Source organism: Brassica rapa, chromosome A09 (genome assembly GCF_000309985.2).
Source record: "Brassica rapa cultivar Chiifu-401-42 chromosome A09, CAAS_Brap_v3.01, whole genome shotgun sequence".
Taxonomy (NCBI): Eukaryota; Viridiplantae; Streptophyta; class Magnoliopsida; order Brassicales; family Brassicaceae; genus Brassica; species Brassica rapa.
Window position 1 is genome coordinate 11,594,466 of NC_024803.2, and position 19,144 is coordinate 11,613,609.

The 19,144-nt window shown below is 32.3% G+C and overlaps 3 protein-coding genes across 3 annotated transcripts; all 3 read left to right on the top strand.

The window, feature by feature from the left end:
• Positions 1-394: 394 nt before the first annotated feature.
• Positions 395-2,114, top strand: LOC103838648 (alkane hydroxylase MAH1-like). Its single transcript, XM_009115097.2, has one exon. It carries the CDS (start codon positions 443-445, stop codon positions 1,931-1,933), a length of 1,491 nt encoding a protein of 496 aa, XP_009113345.1. The 5' UTR covers positions 395-442; the 3' UTR covers positions 1,934-2,114.
• A 10,483-nt stretch (positions 2,115-12,597) lies between these two features.
• Positions 12,598-14,259, top strand: LOC103838647 (alkane hydroxylase MAH1-like). The gene has a single exon (XM_009115096.3). It carries the CDS (start codon positions 12,638-12,640, stop codon positions 14,126-14,128), a length of 1,491 nt encoding a protein of 496 aa, XP_009113344.2. The 5' UTR covers positions 12,598-12,637; the 3' UTR covers positions 14,129-14,259.
• A 144-nt stretch (positions 14,260-14,403) lies between these two features.
• On the top strand, positions 14,404-19,126 carry LOC103838649 (alkane hydroxylase MAH1-like). Its single transcript, XM_033278746.1, has one exon. The coding sequence runs from the start codon at positions 17,584-17,586 to the stop codon at positions 19,072-19,074; it is 1,491 nt and encodes a 496-aa protein (XP_033134637.1). The 5' UTR covers positions 14,404-17,583; the 3' UTR covers positions 19,075-19,126.
• Positions 19,127-19,144: the final 18 nt, after the last annotated feature.

The following is a 19,144-nucleotide window of genomic DNA, read 5'->3' on the forward strand; positions in this document are numbered from 1 at the left end:
ATTTGTTATAAAAATTAGGTCAAATAATTTTTTTTTCTTGAAATTATGTTTGTCAGCTTAAAATAAAAATAGTATTGTGTTTTGTGTTTAAAAAGTTAAGACATTAATGGGGGTATCACTATCCACATTTATTTCTAATTTTAGACAAATGTACGTATTGTTTCACAACTGTTACCAACTTAACAGAAATAAAAGCTTCAATTTAATTAGATAAACAGATAGTACCGATTGGGTAGCTATGATTTTTGAATTATGCGTTACTGTTCAAGGCAAAAATGTAAATGAGTTTGAGAGGTTCGGTCCGATCCCGTCAGTTGAGTCAGGTCAGCCAGCAACATATTTTCCCACCAACATTCTGCATTTAATTGAATATCGGCTATATATAGGAAACCAACTAAACTAAGATTTTTGTATCCATATTCATAAATACATTTGTTTAAAAATGGCGATGATAGGCTTACTTGAAGTCTTCGCAGCATTCCTTTTTTTCCTAGTATTCAAACATTTCTTCCTCCCCAAGAAATCTCCCGGCCAGCCTATTCTCAAAAGCTGGCCTGTCCTCGGGATGCTTCCAGGAATGCTCCCCCATATCCCTCGTATCTTCGAGTGGACGTTCGAAGTTCTTGAGGCCACCAACTTAACTTTTTTTTTCAAAGGCCCATGGCTTAGTGGAACGGACATGCTATTCACGGCCGACCCAAGGAATATCCATCACATACTAAGCTTAAACTTTGGGAATTACCCCAAAGGACCTGAGTTCAAGAAGATCTTCGATGTTTTGGGAGACGGGATCTTAAGTGCTGATCTGGAGCTGTGGGAGGATCTGAGGAAGTCAAATCACGCCATCTTTCATCATCCAGATTTCTTGAAGCTCTCAGCAAGTAGCAATACACTCAAGTTAAAGGAAGGTCTTGTTCCTTTTCTTGATAATGCTGCTCATGAAAACATTGTCATAGACTTACAAGATGTATTCAAGAGATTCATGTTTGATACTTCTTCGATTTCGTTGACTGGTTTCGACCCAATGTCACTATCCACCGAGATGCCCGAAGTTGAGTACGGTGAAGCTACGGAAACCGGTGAAGAAGCGATCTATTATAGACATTTCAAACCGGTCATCTTGTGGAGGCTTCAAAACTGGTTGGGTATTGGACTCGAGAGGAAGATGAGGTCTTCCTTAGTGACTGTCAACCGTATGTTTGCGAAGATCATATCCACAAGAAGAGAGGAGATAAGTCGCGGCGAAGGCGAGCAATTAATGGACGCGCTAACGTATTATATAAATGTGGACACGACAAAATATAAGCTCTTGAAACCTAGTAATGATACGTTTATACGAGACGTTGCTTTCAGTTTATTGTTGGCAGGAAGGGACACGACAAGTTCAGTTCTCACTTGGTTCTTCTGGCTTCTTTCTAAGCATCCTCGTGTAATGACCAAAATCCGACAAGAGATCAACACAAAGTTTGATCCGACAGATCTAGAGAAGCTCGTGTATCTACATGCTACGTTGAACGAAACAATGAGACTTTACCCACCGGTTCCCTTTAACCACAAGTCTCCTTTAAAGTCAGATGTGCTTCCAAGCGGCCACAAAGTTAAAGCAGAATCAAAGATTGTGATCTGTATCTACGCATTGGGTAGAATGAGATCTGTATGGGGAGAAGACGCATTGGATTTTAAACCGGAGAGATGGATTTCAGAAAGTGGAGAGCTAAAACATGAACCTTCATACAAGTTCATGGCTTTTAATGCTGGTCCGAGAGCTTGCTTGGGTAAACATTTGGCTCTCCCGCAGATGAAAATAGTAGCTGTAGAGATCATACAAAACTATGACTTTAAGGTCACTGAAGGTCACAAGATTGAAGCAGTGCCTTCTATCGTTCTCCGTATGAAAAATGGTCTTAGTGTCACAGTCACTAAGAAGATGTGATTCTTATTGATAATTGGATTACTAGTATTTATGTGTTTGTTCGGCGCAAATGTCATCTAAAGTAATATTTGTAGTTGTGTTATTTGTATTATTTATAAGTGTGTCTCTATTTCTATTACTATGTTTGTTCCCCGCAAATTTGATTTTAAAATATTAAATAAAATATAAAATTTATAATTGATATTGCCAAAGTTCAGCACATATTTTACTTTGGTTTCTGTCCAGATTAGCTTTTAGGATTGAACTAGAGAATAACCATTAAAAGAATTATAAAAATGAAAAAGAAAAGAACGAAGATTACAAAATTATCGGAAGAAAATATAGGTTATTTATTGTTCATTTTCAAATTTGATGATGAATAGAATGAATTATATTTTGATCTTATGCTTCAAAATGCGAGATTATTTTTTGATTACAAAAACATATATAATAGAAATTATAATTAATTTAAATAATTTTTATTTTATTTTTTTTGTATAGCTTATGTTTAATTTAGGTACATAACTTCTTTTCGTTATTTTAAATTTGCATTTTGAAAAAAAAAACATTTAGATCCACCGTCTGCGAATATATTACTAATTTAAATACCTAAATTTTGATTAGAAATAGTTGATTCAAAGTGTTTTTTCATTTATTTTACAGTTGTAGTTACCATGAAGAAAAAATAGTATTTGTTATTTATTATTTGGCAAAACTCTCAAATAGTCTTTTTTTTTAAACACTGATTATATTAACAAAATATTACATAGGTAGGATTCATTTTTGGATTACAGTCCGGCAAGTTCTTCAAACCTCCGGAAACTAAAGCTCCAACAAAGGAGAGGCAAAGTCCCACACACGGGAAGACTAAAAGGATAATTACCAGAACCAATCTAAAATAGAAGAAGTGGGTAAACAGATCAAAATAAACCTTCACCTAAACGTGAACAATAAAGCATGATGATAAATAGAGCTTCTTTGAACAAGGCAAAGCGAGACTGCCATCCATGACTAAAACCTCTGGTTTGCGAATCCTCCTATGGTGAATAGCCCATGCAAATGAAAGACCATAGCTTCAAGCTCCAGAAGACAGAACACGACATGTTCATGAGTCATCAACTGGAAATCGATGGCGGAAATGGATTGACACGCCATAAAGAAGCTAAACTGAAGAGAAGATCTCGATCGAATCTTTTAAGTAAATGACAAGGAGTGAAACTACTCATAACCAGGAACAACCATGCTCAAGAGACTGAGAAGGTCGCAGATCGAGACCCAGAATGAGCCAAAGACAGCTTAAAATCAACATGCAAATCAATTAAACTACACATAAGGTTATAAGACAAAACCAGATCTGTAGGATACTAATATCCAACCCACTTCGACTAGATAGATCAATTAGATAGATCAACCGAACCGCTCATCCCTTCCGGAAAAGATCAGATTGAAGATCTGGAAACTATCCGTCGAGAGTAACGAGAACAAGACTAGAAGATCTAACCCGAGAAACTAAGATAGAAATAAAAATAAAGACCGGCTCCGGCTCTGTGGAAGCAACCGGAGCCGGCGAAACTGGCGAGATCAAGAGAAGAAACTTCTAGAGAGAAGGCAGAGGATTTTAGAGAGAGGTTCAACAATATGGTTAATAACTCTCAAATAGTCTTTTCAAAATTTTTGTTACAAAATAACTCTCAAAAAAGAAATAACCTAAATATTTTTTTTATTTTGAAAATTTTAATATTTATTTTTTATTTTCTTAAATTTGAAACCATATCCCCAAAATCTCACTCCTTAACACTTAACCCTAAATATAAATTAGTTAGCTCTAGGGTAAAAATGTATTTTTATTCTTTAATAAAACTTATTTTGGTTATTATCTTCATTGAGAACTATTTTTGTGACAAAAACTTGAAAAATGATATCTAAAGAATTTTTCTTTATTATTCATTCTTAAAATTGATGAGAAATATAATGAACATGGTTGTGTTACCATGAAGCCTTACAGTGGAGTTTTTGAAGAGTTTGTCATATATTCCTCGATGATATAGCAACGAGAAAAGGCACTGGTCTCAGCCTCTCAGGCTCCGCATTTTCCATCAAATTGTTTTTTTTTTCTAAAAAGTTTTCATATATTTTTTTTGTCATTTTTTTCGACTTACAACAACTAGAAATTAAAAAGAAACTAAAAATTAAAAATAGAACCACCAAGGTGAGCACCGGTTTACCAAAATTGGGATTGGATCTTGAAACCCTAAATCCACGGTAGAGAGAACAAAAGTGATGACGGCCACCGCTGAATAGAAACCGCCTGAACATTCCTTCGAATAAGCAGTACGTCGACTGCAAATCCTTTTTCATCAAAATAGAAACCGCCAGAATACATTAGTTTATATGTGTAATACTATTTTATATAAATATTTTCCTCTTTGAAATTCTTTTAATGTTTACATCATTTACTAATTCATTTTCTATATTCATTTTATACTTTAAACTATTTCAGATTATAAATTTACTACACAATATAGATATAGTAAAAATATGCAAATTATCATAAATTTATATGTATATTTAAATAATTCTAGTGGAGTTTTTTTATAAAACAGGAAATGATATGATGATTGATTTTTTTTATTGTTATCATATCTTCATAAATAATAAAATATTGCGATATATATTTTATATAAAAAATATATACTGTATTTATAACTTCAATCATTTTATTTTTATATTAAAAGTTTGTTTTTCAAAAATAGCCTTTTGGCCAAAAGAAGCCTGAGCACGGCTCTGTCGACGACGCAACCATATATAAATGACCTGATGAGGTGAAGTGCTGGAAATAAGACGTCAGTCTTGAAGGTGCAGGTTCCATCCATAATGATTTCAGAAAGGCTAGTTTTGCCATGGTCATAAAACGAGAGGATATCAAGGAACTTGGCTTTTGCATATAGCATTTCAGCAAGTATAAACCTTGCATGCAGGAGTGTCAAAATGAGCTATAGCTCATTATCTAACTCAGTTCAGCTTTTTTATTCATGAACATGATCTCTATATTTTAAATTCATTTAATAAATGAGTTTAGTGATCGAGTTTAAATTAGATCACGAGTTATATGAATGATCTTTGATGAACATGAACTGGCTCATGAGCTTGTTCATTTTTATACTTACAATTATATATAATATATTTATATATACTATATTTGGATAACTTCTATTTTTTTATATAAAAAATAGATAATTTCTATATCTATCATATATGCCTTCTAAAATTAAAATGTCAAACCAAATCTTATAAGAAGATAATATCTATATTAATCATATTTGTCTTCTAAAATTAAAATGTAAAACATACATATAAGACATTGAAGATAAATTATCTCAAGACTCTCACGAAGAATAAGGATTTGGATCATTGGTTTTGCTTTAGTTTAATTTATATTAGGTGTTGTCTTTTAATTTTTGTCTTGTATTGGTTTTTATTTAGTGTTTAATATTTATGTTTTGGATTTTTTAATATTTAAATTTTGAACAATAATATAGAAGTTATTCTATCACTATTTTATTTTATAATTATTATTTTTATTTAGATCACGAGTTAGCTCATTTAACTCATGATCTAGATGATATGAGTTCGAGTTTACATATTGAATCTCATATAATAAATGAGTTGAGCTGAGCTAGCTCATGAAAGAACCGAGCTCACTGTGAGCTGAGCTGAGTTGAGCGAGCTAGCTCATTTTGACACCCCTACTTGCATGTGGTATAGGTTTTTAGAGAAGTTTTTAAAACCGGGAGGATTTGATACATGGACTATTGAAGCCACATCAGGACACATCATATGAAGAGAGAGAGAGAGAGAGAGAGAGAGAGAGAGAGAGAGAGAGAGAGAGAGAGAGAGAGATCCAAGCTCTCAAAGTATTTTATTTTATACTAAATTTATTAATAATATTATATTGTTAATTATAAAATTAATATAATAATAATTGGCCAAAAATTAAAAATGAATTTTGAATTCATTAGATTAGATAATTGATATCAAAAACAACCAAAAATAAAAATGTATTTTATAATTTAAAAGATAATTACTATATTTTTTTGTTATCCAAAATAAGATATTTTATTCATAAAATAAAATATTAAAAACAGAAAGATGCATGATTAAATATTTATCAAGTAAAAATTTTAATATTATATAATACAACATTGAATACTGAGTGATTTTAATTTTTTATTAATAATGAATGTAGCGTATAAAGAATTTTTTTAAATATTTTTAATATGTGATTGTTTTTTAAAAATGCAATAATGATTATATATTTTGATATTTTATATATAAATAATATTATTTTTGCTTAAACTTTTTAAAAACAAAAAAGAATTATCATGATAGTGTTTGAATTAGTAAAACATATACTAATAAGTAACTGTCAGATGGTTATTCTCGCATAGATGGACAAAACACATAGTAAGAATATAAACAAGTACTCTTTCATTCTAAAATCATGGAATAGTTTGTTATTCTTCTTTCTCTAGACTCTGAAATTTCTTTCTCCTTTGTGATTGCTAGGAGAATCTAAACTATTAAAACTGAAGTACATTTTGAATTTAACCCTGACTTTTTTCAGCAATAATTATTATTGCATGCCACTGACTTAGACCATTTGTATTAAATTATCAAACCACCTCAATTTAATTTATTTATTAATAGATCATCATTATAACCTTAACCTATCATAACTTTTTACAACATTTGAAAAATCTCCAAATATCCAATCTATGCTTCATGCATCATGCCTACCATTGAGTGCTCCATTATTGATCCATTGTTCAAAAACGCGGGCTAGGAAGCCCGCTAATCACCGGAAACACGCAAATCATACTACATCCTTGGCGGATTGCTGATAATAGGCCAGTAAATCGGAAGATGAAAGTACTCAATGTTTTCATGGTTTTAATGTTTAATATCGCACATGTGTCTTAGATTTGATGTATTCTCTTTAAAACTTACAAGAATAATGAGAAAATCTGTGAAACCGAGAAAAAAAATAAAAGAGCGGCTGGATGTTACACAGAAATCGCAGTGGGAGGTTGAAGATAAGGTTAATTTTGTCATTTCCTAAATCATTTAACCTAATTATTTTTACAAAAATTGACAAATTGGGCGCAAACGCACATTTAAACCCGGGTCTATTTGTATTTAGTCAACGCCTCTAACCACTAGACTATGATACAACAACACAAAACAAGCACATGATTAATATATATACCCATCTCATATTAATTAATTGATTCGCACTAGACCCTACCCGACCGAACACATTTCACCTAACAAAATATAATTCCTATTTATAGGTATGCAATTAACAAAATGTAAATCATATACAAAGATTCCTATTAACAACCTTAATCAGTAGTGCTTTCATATTATCTTTTTCGCGACTCACCATTATTTTGAATTCCTTTTGGTTAAAATTTTGTATAAATACGATGTAATTGCACATACTAGGAATATCCAAGCACATGTGTGTGATTAAAAGCCTTATGATATTTTATATATTAATTTATTTTTATATTTCGAAAAAATTAAAGTATATTATTAGAATTTATATATTATATATTAAATTTTTTATACATTTTGAGAAAATTAAAGTATATATGAATTTTAAACCCTTCAAAAATAATTTAAACGGATTATCTGAATCCGAACTGAACCTGGACTGAAATTTATAAATACATGAATATGGTTGAAATCTTCAACTAAAAAATTTGAAATCCATATAGATCCGAACCAAACCCAAGTGGATACCTGAATCTGAATGAATACAAGCATCCTATAGATACATTTGAAAAAGATAACCAATTATATTTGATTTATAAAAAATAAAACAAATGTTCGCGCGGATCAAAGTTTTGTTTGTTCATTAGGTTTGAAGATCATTCTTAAATCAAGATCTTCTACATCTGAGCTACAAATCATTGTTTTATGAATGGTGATTTGATTCAATAGTGGAATCATACGGATTAAAGCTATCATTCAGACAATTCAGCGTGGTGTAGAAAAACCAGCTTCTCTAGATCAGTAGGATAAAACTTTGTGTCGGTTTCATGTCGGATCTTGGTCATAACTTGAGGATGTTTTGAGAGAAGCCAGAAGAACCAAGTGAATGATGAGCTTGCAGTATCCCTTAAAGCTAACAAAAGACTCAATCATGCTTAGGAGTAAAAATGCTTATGATAAGATAGACTTTGATAGGAAGAAACAACCTCATTTTCAAAATATAAATGCAATTTGATCTTATTATATATATATATATATATATTTTTTTTTCTTTTTTTTTTTGAAACATTCATGCCTTTTTTGAACAACCAAATGCTTATATTAAAGGTTCAATGGGCTAAGTCAGTTATAACCGAAGGAAAACTCAACGGTAAACTGGTAGACGAAAAAAACTAAGACAAGACGAAAGATAGATGTGGCTAAACAGAGAAGAAACCCAAAGAGAAGCTTCACTTGTAGCCCTAAAGCCCACGTTCGAAGGAACACACAAACATTGAAAATCGACTTTGAAGAACCCAACAAATCGATTTTAAAAATGGTTGAAACCTGTCTGTGAAGATGCCTGGATCGCTGGAGGGACCAGAGGCTGTCGCGGGCAGGACTCTAAAAGTTCGCCAGAGAAGGTGGAAGCCCTCTCCAGCCGGAAAGTGAAAGTCGTCACAACAGCTTGAGGGACGGTGGCAGTGGTTTGCACTGACAGAGATCAGACCGTGTAGAGGGGAGGTGACGGAGACACGAGTTTGACTCGAGATAGAGGCGGTGACGGCATCATGCGTAGATCTGGCCGACAACCCGTCGTTAACGCTTCTGCAGACAATAAGATCATGGATCTGATGAAAAAGGATCTCAACGCGCCAATGAAGACCTGTTGAGTAGGGTACAACATGAGCAAGACTTCCGAGAACCTACGATAAAGAAAATAGCTCCGGTTTGAAGGTCACATAGTTGACTTACAGAACCGTCGATTGAGACGGCGTAATGTGATGGAGGCACAACAATAATGGAGTAGCTAGTAGATCTGGCAAGAAAACAATCTTGCACAATAGTTCTTTAGCCGCATATACGACTCTGTGAAGAACCGTCATGTTTGAAACAAACATAGTGTGATAGAGACGCAGCGATGACATAGTGATCAAATCTGGCGAATCCACATTCTTGCATAGTAGATACGGCAAAGAGGAAAGGGGTGGGTAAAACAGGGGACGAGGCGAGGAAGCCGGTGATGTCAAGAGGCGGAGTGGAAGTGGAGAGGTGGCGAAGACACAGCTCCCGTACAATAAATGTAAATGTTAGCTGAACTGGATTTGAAATAGGGCTCTCATAAGCCAGAATATGGGCTTGGCCCAACCAAACACAATCACAAGCAAAGGCCATAGCTATATCGGAGCTTCCTGATTTGTAGACGGTAGAAGCGCGCATGTCAAAGTTTACGCCGGTGGTGGGTACGTTGCGGTGACCAACAGGAGGGCCACGGTCGATGGTCAGAGCAGTTAGCGGGAGTGATAGATCTGGTGTTGGAGCTTTAACAGTCCTAACGGAGGAAGAAAAACGGTGACGAATGCGGTGGGTGGAGATGGCATTCCGGGAGCGCAGTGGGTGGAGACAGCGAGCGGCAGAGATGAAGGTGAATATTGTGATGGTGCTTGAGTACAACCAGAGCGAGCCTAAACGAATTGGTATTGTCGAGGAGGGAAGAAGATACGGAGCAGAATAAAAGGGAACCAGACTAAATAAAACAGCGGAGATGGAGTGAACGATGAAAAAAGTAATGAATGGAGTTGAACAGCGTCGACGCCGGAGAGCCAAGCCGCTGCCAGCATCGGAGAAAGCTAGCAAAAACGGCGCCTTAGATTCTGTGCCCGAGAGAGATTCAAAACTAGGGTATGCATGCTTTTATCTTAAAATATTGCTATTGAGCCTCTAATACGTTTTGAAAATAAAACAGGAGAGCTGCGTATTGTTCTATCTTTACTTGAATCACTTGGTATTGGATTTGCATGTGACCGCACCTGTATTACATGATGCACAGATTAAGCGATGATTCTTCCGTTTCTATTTTAGACTGTCCATCTAACCAAATTTGAAAATATTTATTTAATATTAAATTATATTCAAAATAATTATGCAATACATAAATTTATAAATATATAAACTATAATATTTCACAAATATAGATTAACAATTTGATCCGGTCTAGAATCTAGATCATGTGGCACTCAGTTTAAGACAAACACAGTAAATGAGTTTGAGGGGTTTGGTCCGATCCGGTCAGTTGAGCTAGATCAGCCATGAACAATTTCCAACCAACTTTCTGCATTTAATTGAATCTAGGTTAGTATAAACTCCATCCGTTTCATAAAGATATTTTTTAATGTTTTCACACATATTAAGAAAACACATTAAATCACTATAATAAATGTATTGTTTTATGTAATTTTCAATTTTCTATAATTTTTAACCAATAATAATTCAATAAGTCAATTAATTTTCTTGAAAATCACATTTTTAATAGAAAATACAAAAAGCCTATTTTTGTGAAATAATTTTTTTCTAAAACATCTAACTTAGCGAAATAGAAAGAGTAGCAAACAACTTAACGAAGATTATTGTATCAATAGTGTTTCGTAGCTTTCATTTTTTCATTGTATTCAACTGTTCCTTCCTCCACAAGAAATCCCACGGCCAACCAGTTCTCAAGAAGTTCTATTTCTAACTTCTCATATCTTCGACCAGACCTTCGAAGTTCTTGAGGCCACCAATCTAACTTTTTCTTTCAAAGGGCCATGACCGGATCATAATCCTATTTCTAATTGGTTTAAGAGAACCAAATCTAGTTCTAACGGGTTTAAATATATAATAAACCAAATACATTTAAAATAGACCAATATGGTCGTGGCTAATATTTTAAGCCAATCATAAACCAAGTTGGTTGTCCTTCCACTTTTTAAGTCGATAAAGACCTTTTTCGACCAACAATTTATTGGGCTCGTTCCACTTCAACTCTTGTCTGGACATTGTTCTTCTAGACCCATTTGGTTGATGAAAATGCACTATTTTCAACTTTGGATCTTCAACTTCCATTTCTAATTCTCAACCATTTCGGCTAGACTAGTCCATCTCTAGACCATGCCTGCTTATGAATTTCATTTCCAGTCCTTACATGTTTCCCTGGCTCATTTCCTGATCAAGGAGGTTGCTTATTGGTCGTCCATGCTTGTTCAAAGTCCATGCTTGATAAAGGCGGTACCAGTGCCCATACCTTTTCTCGGTTCAATGCCTTGTGGATCAAGTTTATTAGCTTTCCATAAAGTACATTAGGACATGCCTTGACCCATTATCTAGTTGGTTCTTCCATGATCTTCAGACCTTTGAAATTGAGCCTTATCCAAGTAGCACTATATATATTATAAGTTTAATATGTTTCTTTTGATTTATTCTAGATTTAAATTTTGGGAGCAAGATAGATTTTCATGTTGATTCACTAAAAAATAGAAATTGAGTTATTGTTAGATAAAATTCTATCGATATGATTAGATTTATAATAATAATTATTTAATCATTTATAATATTAAATTAATTCTTAGTTTGTTATAAAAATGAGGTCAAATATTTTTTTCTTGAAATTATGTTTGTCAACTTGAAATTAAATATTTTTTTGAAAATTATTTAACTAACTTTATAAATAAAAAATATTATTTTGTCTTAGACATCTCCAATGGTTGGCTTCATTTTATGCTTCAAAAGTTCACTTTATTCAAAACGAAGCAGATATATGAAGCACATCTTCTCCAATGGTATGCTTCATTTATTTCTTGTAAAAGAAATATTCCAAATATATTTCATGTCCGCTTTATGATTAATTATTAATAACATCTTGTATTTTTTAATATTTACTAGTTTTACCCAACTATTTTATTTTTAACAATAATCCAACACAGTTATTATAGATTCAACATTATCATATAATAAAATTATTACACATAAGAACAACAACAATACTAGATATTAAGTGTTACTTTATGTTGTATTAAGTATTTTATGTTTAGTTTGGTGTTATCAATCATGTATTTCACTTTTATATTAATAATTTAATGTTATCTTTCATTTAATATATGTTTTAAAATATTTAGTATCATAAATTAAATAAATTTATATAATAAATAAATAAATAAAATTAATTGGGTTATATTTATTAATATAGTTTATTTTGTCAAAAAGTAAAAACAAACAAAAATTAAAAACCAATTTATAGTTTAGAAAGTTCAGCTTAAAAATGAAGCAATGAACAGTATAATTTAGAAAGTTCAGCTTAGAAAGTTCAGCTTAATGGGGTATCACTTTCCACATTTATATTTAATTTTAGACACATGTACGTATTGTTTCACAACTGTTACCAGCGTAACCGAAATAAAAGTTTCAATTTAATTAGATAAAAAGATAGTACCGAACTACCGATTAGTTAGCTATGATTTTTGAATTATGCGTTACTGTTCAAGACAAAAATGTAAATGAGTTTGAGAGTTCGGTCCGACACCGTCAGTTGAGTCAGGTCAGCCAGCAACATATTTTCCCACCAACATTCTGCATTTAATTGAATATCGGCTATATATAGGAAACCAACTAAACTAAGATTTTTGTATCCATACTCATAAATACATTTGTTTAAAAATGGGGATGATAGGCTTACTTGAAGTCTTCGCAGCATTCCTTTTTTTCCTAGTATTCAAACATTTCTTCCTCCACAAGAAATCTCCCCGCCAGCCTATTCTCAAAAGCTGGCCTGTCCTCGGGATGCTTCCAGGAATGCTCCCCCATATCCCTCGTATCTTCGAGTGGACGTTCGAAGTTCTTGAGGCCACCAACTTAACTTTTTTCTTCAAAGGCCCGTGGCTTAGTGGAACGGACATGCTATTCACTGCCGACCCAAGGAATATCCATCACATACTAAGCTTAAACTTTGGGAATTACCCCAAAGGACCTGAGTTCAAGAAGATCTTCGATGTTTTGGGAGACGGGATCTTAAGTGTTGATCTGGAGCTGTGGGAGGATCTGAGGAAGTCAAATCATGCCATGTTTCACCATCCAGATTTCCTGGAGCTGTCAGTAAGTAGCAATACAAGTAAGTTAAAGGAAGGTCTTGTTCCTTTTCTTGATAATGCTGCTCATGAAAACATTGTTATAGACTTACAAGATGTGTTCAAAAGATTCATGTTTGACACTTCTTCGATTTTGATGACTGGTTACGACCCAATGTCGCTATCCATCGAGATGCCCGAAGTTGAGTTCGGTGAAGCTGCGGAAACTGGTGAAGAAGCGATCTATTATAGACATTTCAAACCGGTCATCTTGTGGAGGCTTCAAAACTGGTTGGGTATTGGACTCGAGAGGAAGATGAGGTCTTCCTTGGTGACTGTCAACCGTATGTTTGCGAAGATCATATCCACAAGAAGAGAGGAGATAAGTCGCGGGGAAAGGAAGCAATCAGCGGACGCGTTAACATACTATATGAATGTGGACACGACCAAATATAGGCTCTTGAAACCAAGTAACGATACGTTTATAAGAGATGTTGCTTTCAGTCTTGTGTTGTCAGGAAGGGACACCACAAGCTCAGCTCTCACTTGGTTCTTCTGGCTTCTCTCTATGCATCCTCAAGTTTTGTCCAAGATCCGGAAAGAGATCAACACTAAGTATGATCCTACAGATCTAGAGAAGCTCGTGTATCTACATGCTGCATTGTCCGAAACAATGAGACTCTATCCACCACTTCCCTTTAACCATAAGTCTCCTGCAAAGCCAGATGTACTTCCAAGCGGGCACAAAGTTGAAGCGAATTCTAAAATCGTGATATGTATTTATGCATTGGGAAGAATGAGATCTATATGGGGTGAAGACGCATTGGATTTTAAACCAGAGAGATGGATTTCAAAAGGTGGAGAGCTAAAACATGAACCTTCATACAAGTTCATGGCTTTTAATGCTGGTCCGAGGGCTTGCTTGGGTAAACATTTGGCTCTCCTGCAGATGAAGATAGTAGCTGTGGAGATCATACAAAACTATGACTTTAAGGTCACTGAAGGTCACAAGATTGAAGCAGTCCCTTCTATCGTTCTCCGTATGAAACATGGTCTTAATGTCACTGTCACTAAACAGATATGATTCTTCTTGATAATTGGGTTACTGGTATTAATAAGTGTTTGTTAGGCGCAAATATCATTTAAAGTATATTGTATAATTGTTGTGCTATTGCCCTATTTGTATGATTTATATGTGTGTCGCTATTTGTATTATTTTAAAGTGTGTCGCTATTCATTCTATTAAATGTTTGTTCCCCGTAAATATTATTTAAGAAAAATAAAAATTTCAGTTTCAAAAAAAAAAAAAACCTATTGTAACTTTTTATGATTGAATATTGCCAAATAAGTTGAGTACATATTTTAAATCCGTTTCACTCCATTTTGCTATACTTTTAGGCTGAAACTCGTGACCATTTAAAGAAAATGAAAATAAAAAAATCAAGATGAACAAAACTTATAGGAATGAGAAATATGTTGTGAATAAAAGAAGAGAAAAAAAATTGTATTTTGTATTTGATGATATATATATTATTATTTGATAAATGAATTTACTTACTTATCATCTTCATGATTTTAGGAAAAGTTATTAGTTTAATTAATATTTTTATTTTAATATAATATTTAAGATAATTAATAAACATTAACCTATTCAACCGATATATATATACTATTATTTTTTAAAAACTATTTTAATATATATATATAATTATATGACATTTATTACAGTTAGTTAATAAATACATATTAACAATAATATCATAATTACATATATCTTATATTTAGAGTATCTCCAATGTATTACTCATTTTTTTACTCCAAAATGGTGTAACTCCAAAATGGAATTGGGTTTTACTCCAATGTATACTCCATTTTTTACTCAAAAAAAATATTCACAAATGATTCCTTTTTTATTTAGTTAATAATTGTTAGTAGTACCTTCAACTTATAAAAATTTAACAATTAACCCAACTATTTTATATTTACAAAACTTTCATAAAAATATATTTTATTTAAGTTAAATATTTATTAATGAAAATACAGTTAGAGCTTTTCTTCCAACTTCAATTGGTGTAATTTTCATCATATGCAATTTTTCTAATTCAAAAACAAATTATGCATTAGAAGAACATAAAGAAGATAACAATTTTTTTGTAATTTAAATTATGTACTTGATCCAAATGTTTGTACATATATTAAGTTTAACAAGTATAAATGTTATCAATCGAAATATTGACCCACAAGATATATAAACTCATCTATTCCGTTTGAACGAAACTTCAACGATTCCAACAACAGTTTACAGAATTATTAAATCACTTATTTGTATTATATTATATTACATTATATTATAGATTATTTATGTTTAGTTTTGATTTTTATTAGTGTATGCATATTTTATGTAAAACTATTAAATAATATTTTATGGAGTATTATATTTATTTTCATGTTATTGTATTATTTTAAATAATATTTAAGTGTGAAAAAAATATTCAAAATTAAAAGGATTATTTCAAAAATAAAAAAAATTCAACTCAAAAATAGAGTAATAGGCAAGATTACTCCATAAATGGAGTAACCCTAGCCATTACTTTATTTTAGAGTTGAATATAGAGTAGGATTGGTGAAGATTTTACTCAAAAATGAAGTTTGAAGTCAAAAATAGAGTAGGGTTGGAGATGCCTTTAGTTTATGGTTTTACTTACTAACACTATAGCCAGTTTTTTATTCTTGTTGAAAATATTGATCCAAGTAACTATTACAATATTATAATATTAATTTAACATTTTTATTTAATTTAACAATTTAAATATTTATAAAAATAAACTTTAGAATTTTAAATAATTAGGTATATATATATATTAGTCAGTACAAGGTCTGAACCATCACTAGTTAATTAATATATATAGGGATACAATATCTTAGAGAATAAACAAATCTTTAGATACAAGTTTATTTAGAATATTAATCTATAAGATAATCTCTATATAATAAACATCCATATCTAAAAAACGTTTTTTGACATCAACATAAACATTCATATCTAATATTTATAATACAACTTTTATGTGTCTATTATACAAATATTTTCTAAATCGCGTAAGTTGTTGTCTTGTCAAAAATCTTAAGAGAAAAATAGATCTTGATCCGTACATTCGTGCGAGTGTTATTCTTTCTATAATAAAATATTCTAAATTATATAACATAAATTTTTTATTTGTAAATATTATTATGTAGCAATACTATTTTACATAACTTTATGTTTTGTTTCTAAAATTTGAAATATATATGGAGATTAAATTAAACTGAACCTATATAAATAGAGTTGAATATTTTTTGGGATACTATTGAAAAAAACAAAACTTATTTTTTTAAAAACTATAATATTTTGTACTTGCAAAATAATTTTGTAGTCAAGATCATATTTGAGAAATTGCTTGAAGTACACCAAGTTGGATATCATTTTTTCTTAACTCAATTAAAGATATCCTGATATTTAGGTTTAAAATGCAATATCCGTAAAAAAAAAAAGCAAATCACAAATATCAATATTTATAGGAACGGATATCCAATATAATCTGTTATATGCATATATATATAATTAAAGAATTATGTATAAGTTATATATAAATTTTACAATATTTTTGTTTTTAAATAATTTCATTTTAAGAATTTTATTTTTCATGTATTATTTTGAAAAAAAATGTCATTTAATATTAATTAACAGTATTTTTATATATTTATCAACCACCTTTATATACTTTCACATACCCATACATGTGAACATTGACGTGAGCACTTTATAACTAAGTATTTACCACAACTAAAATATCTAATTTTTTTGAAAGTTAAAATATTCTTTTTCTTAATGCTTCTTTCACTATCGACCAAATTGTAGTAAAATGATTTGTCTTAATAATTTTTTTTTCTTTTTTTTTAACTATTATCCGTTTAGAAACTATAATATGAAACTATTGGTTCGTCATCACGACTATCTAAGATTCATAACTTGAAAACAAACAAATAATAGTAATTTTTGATTATCACAAGAAAAAAAAAACTAAAAACATCAAACATTTTAACCGAACAACCCAAATAAATATTGATTTAAAATGATAGTTATATTTTTGGAGATTAAAAACAAAAAAGAAACAATCTAAAACCAAACTGATATCGAGATTAAACAGATTAATGTCTCCTTATTAAAAAAATAACGAAACTAATAATCACATTCCGCGGATTATTATTTAGTATAATTGAAATAAAGATCAACCATGTCTGACAAAAAAATAAAATAATAGATCAACCATGTAATTGGGTCTAGTCATCTAAATCACGTGGCACTCAGTTTAAGACAAAAGAATAAATGATTTTTGGGGATTTGGTCCGATCCGGTCAGTTGAGCTAGGTCAGCCAGGAACATTTTCCAAGAAACTTCTGCATTTAATTGAACTTAAGTTATATAGCAAACCAACTTAACTAAATGGCGATGATAGGTTTACCTATGGTACCTACACTTCAAAATTCTGTAGTCTAAAAATGGCGATGATAGGCTTACCTGAAGTCTTCGTAGCATTCATTTCTTTCCTTGTATTCAACTGTTCCTTCCTCCTCAAGAAATCTCAGAGCCAGCCTATTCTCAAGAACTGGCCTTTCTTTGGGATGCTTCCAGGAATGCTCGCCCATATCCCTCGTATTTTTGACTTCTCCGTCGAGGTTCTCGAGGCCACCAATCTAATTTTTTCTTTCAAAGGGCCATGGCTTAGTGGTACCGACATGCTATTCACGGCCGACCCATGGAATATTCATCACATACTAAGCTTAAACTTTGGCAATTACCCTAAAGGACCTGAGGCTAAGAAGATCTTCAATGCTCTCGGAGATGGAATCTTAAGTGCTGATATGGAGCTGTGGGAGAATCTGAGGAAGTCAAATCACGCCATCTTTCATCATCCAGATTTCCTGAAGCTGTCAGTAAGTAGCAATACAATTAAGCTAAAGGAAAGTCTTATTCTTTTTCTTGATAATGCTGCTCATGAAAAAATTATCATAGACTTACAAGATGTGTTCAAGAGATTCATGTTTGATACTTCTTCGATTTTGATGACTGGTTATGACCCAATGTCACTGTCCATTGAGATGCCAGAAGTTTTGTTCGATGAAGCTGTGGAAACAGGTGAAGAAGCTATCTATTATAGATATTTCAAACCGGTGATCTTGTGGAGACTTCAAAGCTGGCTTGGTATTGGACTTGAGGGGAAGATGCGAACTTATTTGGCGGCTTTCAATCGTAGGTTTGCAAAGATCATATCTTCTAGAAGAGAGGAGATGAGCCGGGGGAAAAGAAAACAATCAGTGGACGTGTTAACGTATTATATGAATGTGGATACGACCAAATATAAGCTCTTGAAACCGAATAATGATAAGTTTATACGAGACGTTGTTTTCAGTCTATTGTTGGCAGGAAGGGACACTACAAGCTCAGTTCTCACTTGGTTCTTTTGGCTTCTTTCTAAGCATCCTCAAGTTTTGACCAAGATCCGGAAAGAGATCAACACTCAGTATGATCCTACAGATCTAGAGAAGCTCGTGTATCTACATGCTGCATTGTCCGAAACAATGAGACTCTACCCACCACTTCCCTTTAACCATAAGTCTCCTGCAAAGCCAGATGTACTTCCAAGTGGGCACAAAGTTGAAGCAAATTCAAAAATTGTGATATGTATTTATGCATTGGGAAGAATGAGATCTATATGGGGAGAAGACGCATTGGATTTTAAACCAGAGAGATGGATTTCAGACAGTGGTAATCTAAGACATGAACCTACATACAAGTTCATGGCTTTTAATGCCGGTCCGAGAGCTTGCTTGGGTAAAAATTTGGCTCTAATGCAGATGAAGATAGTGGCTGTGGAGATAATACAAAAGTATGACTTTGAGGTCACGAAAGGTGACAAGATCAAACCAGTCCCTTCTGTCATTCTCCGTATGAAACATGGTCTTAGTGTCAAAGTCACTAAGAAGATATGATTCCTATCAATGATAGGGCCACTACTGGTATTACCAGTGTTTGTTCTGCGAAAATAACTTTATTAATCTA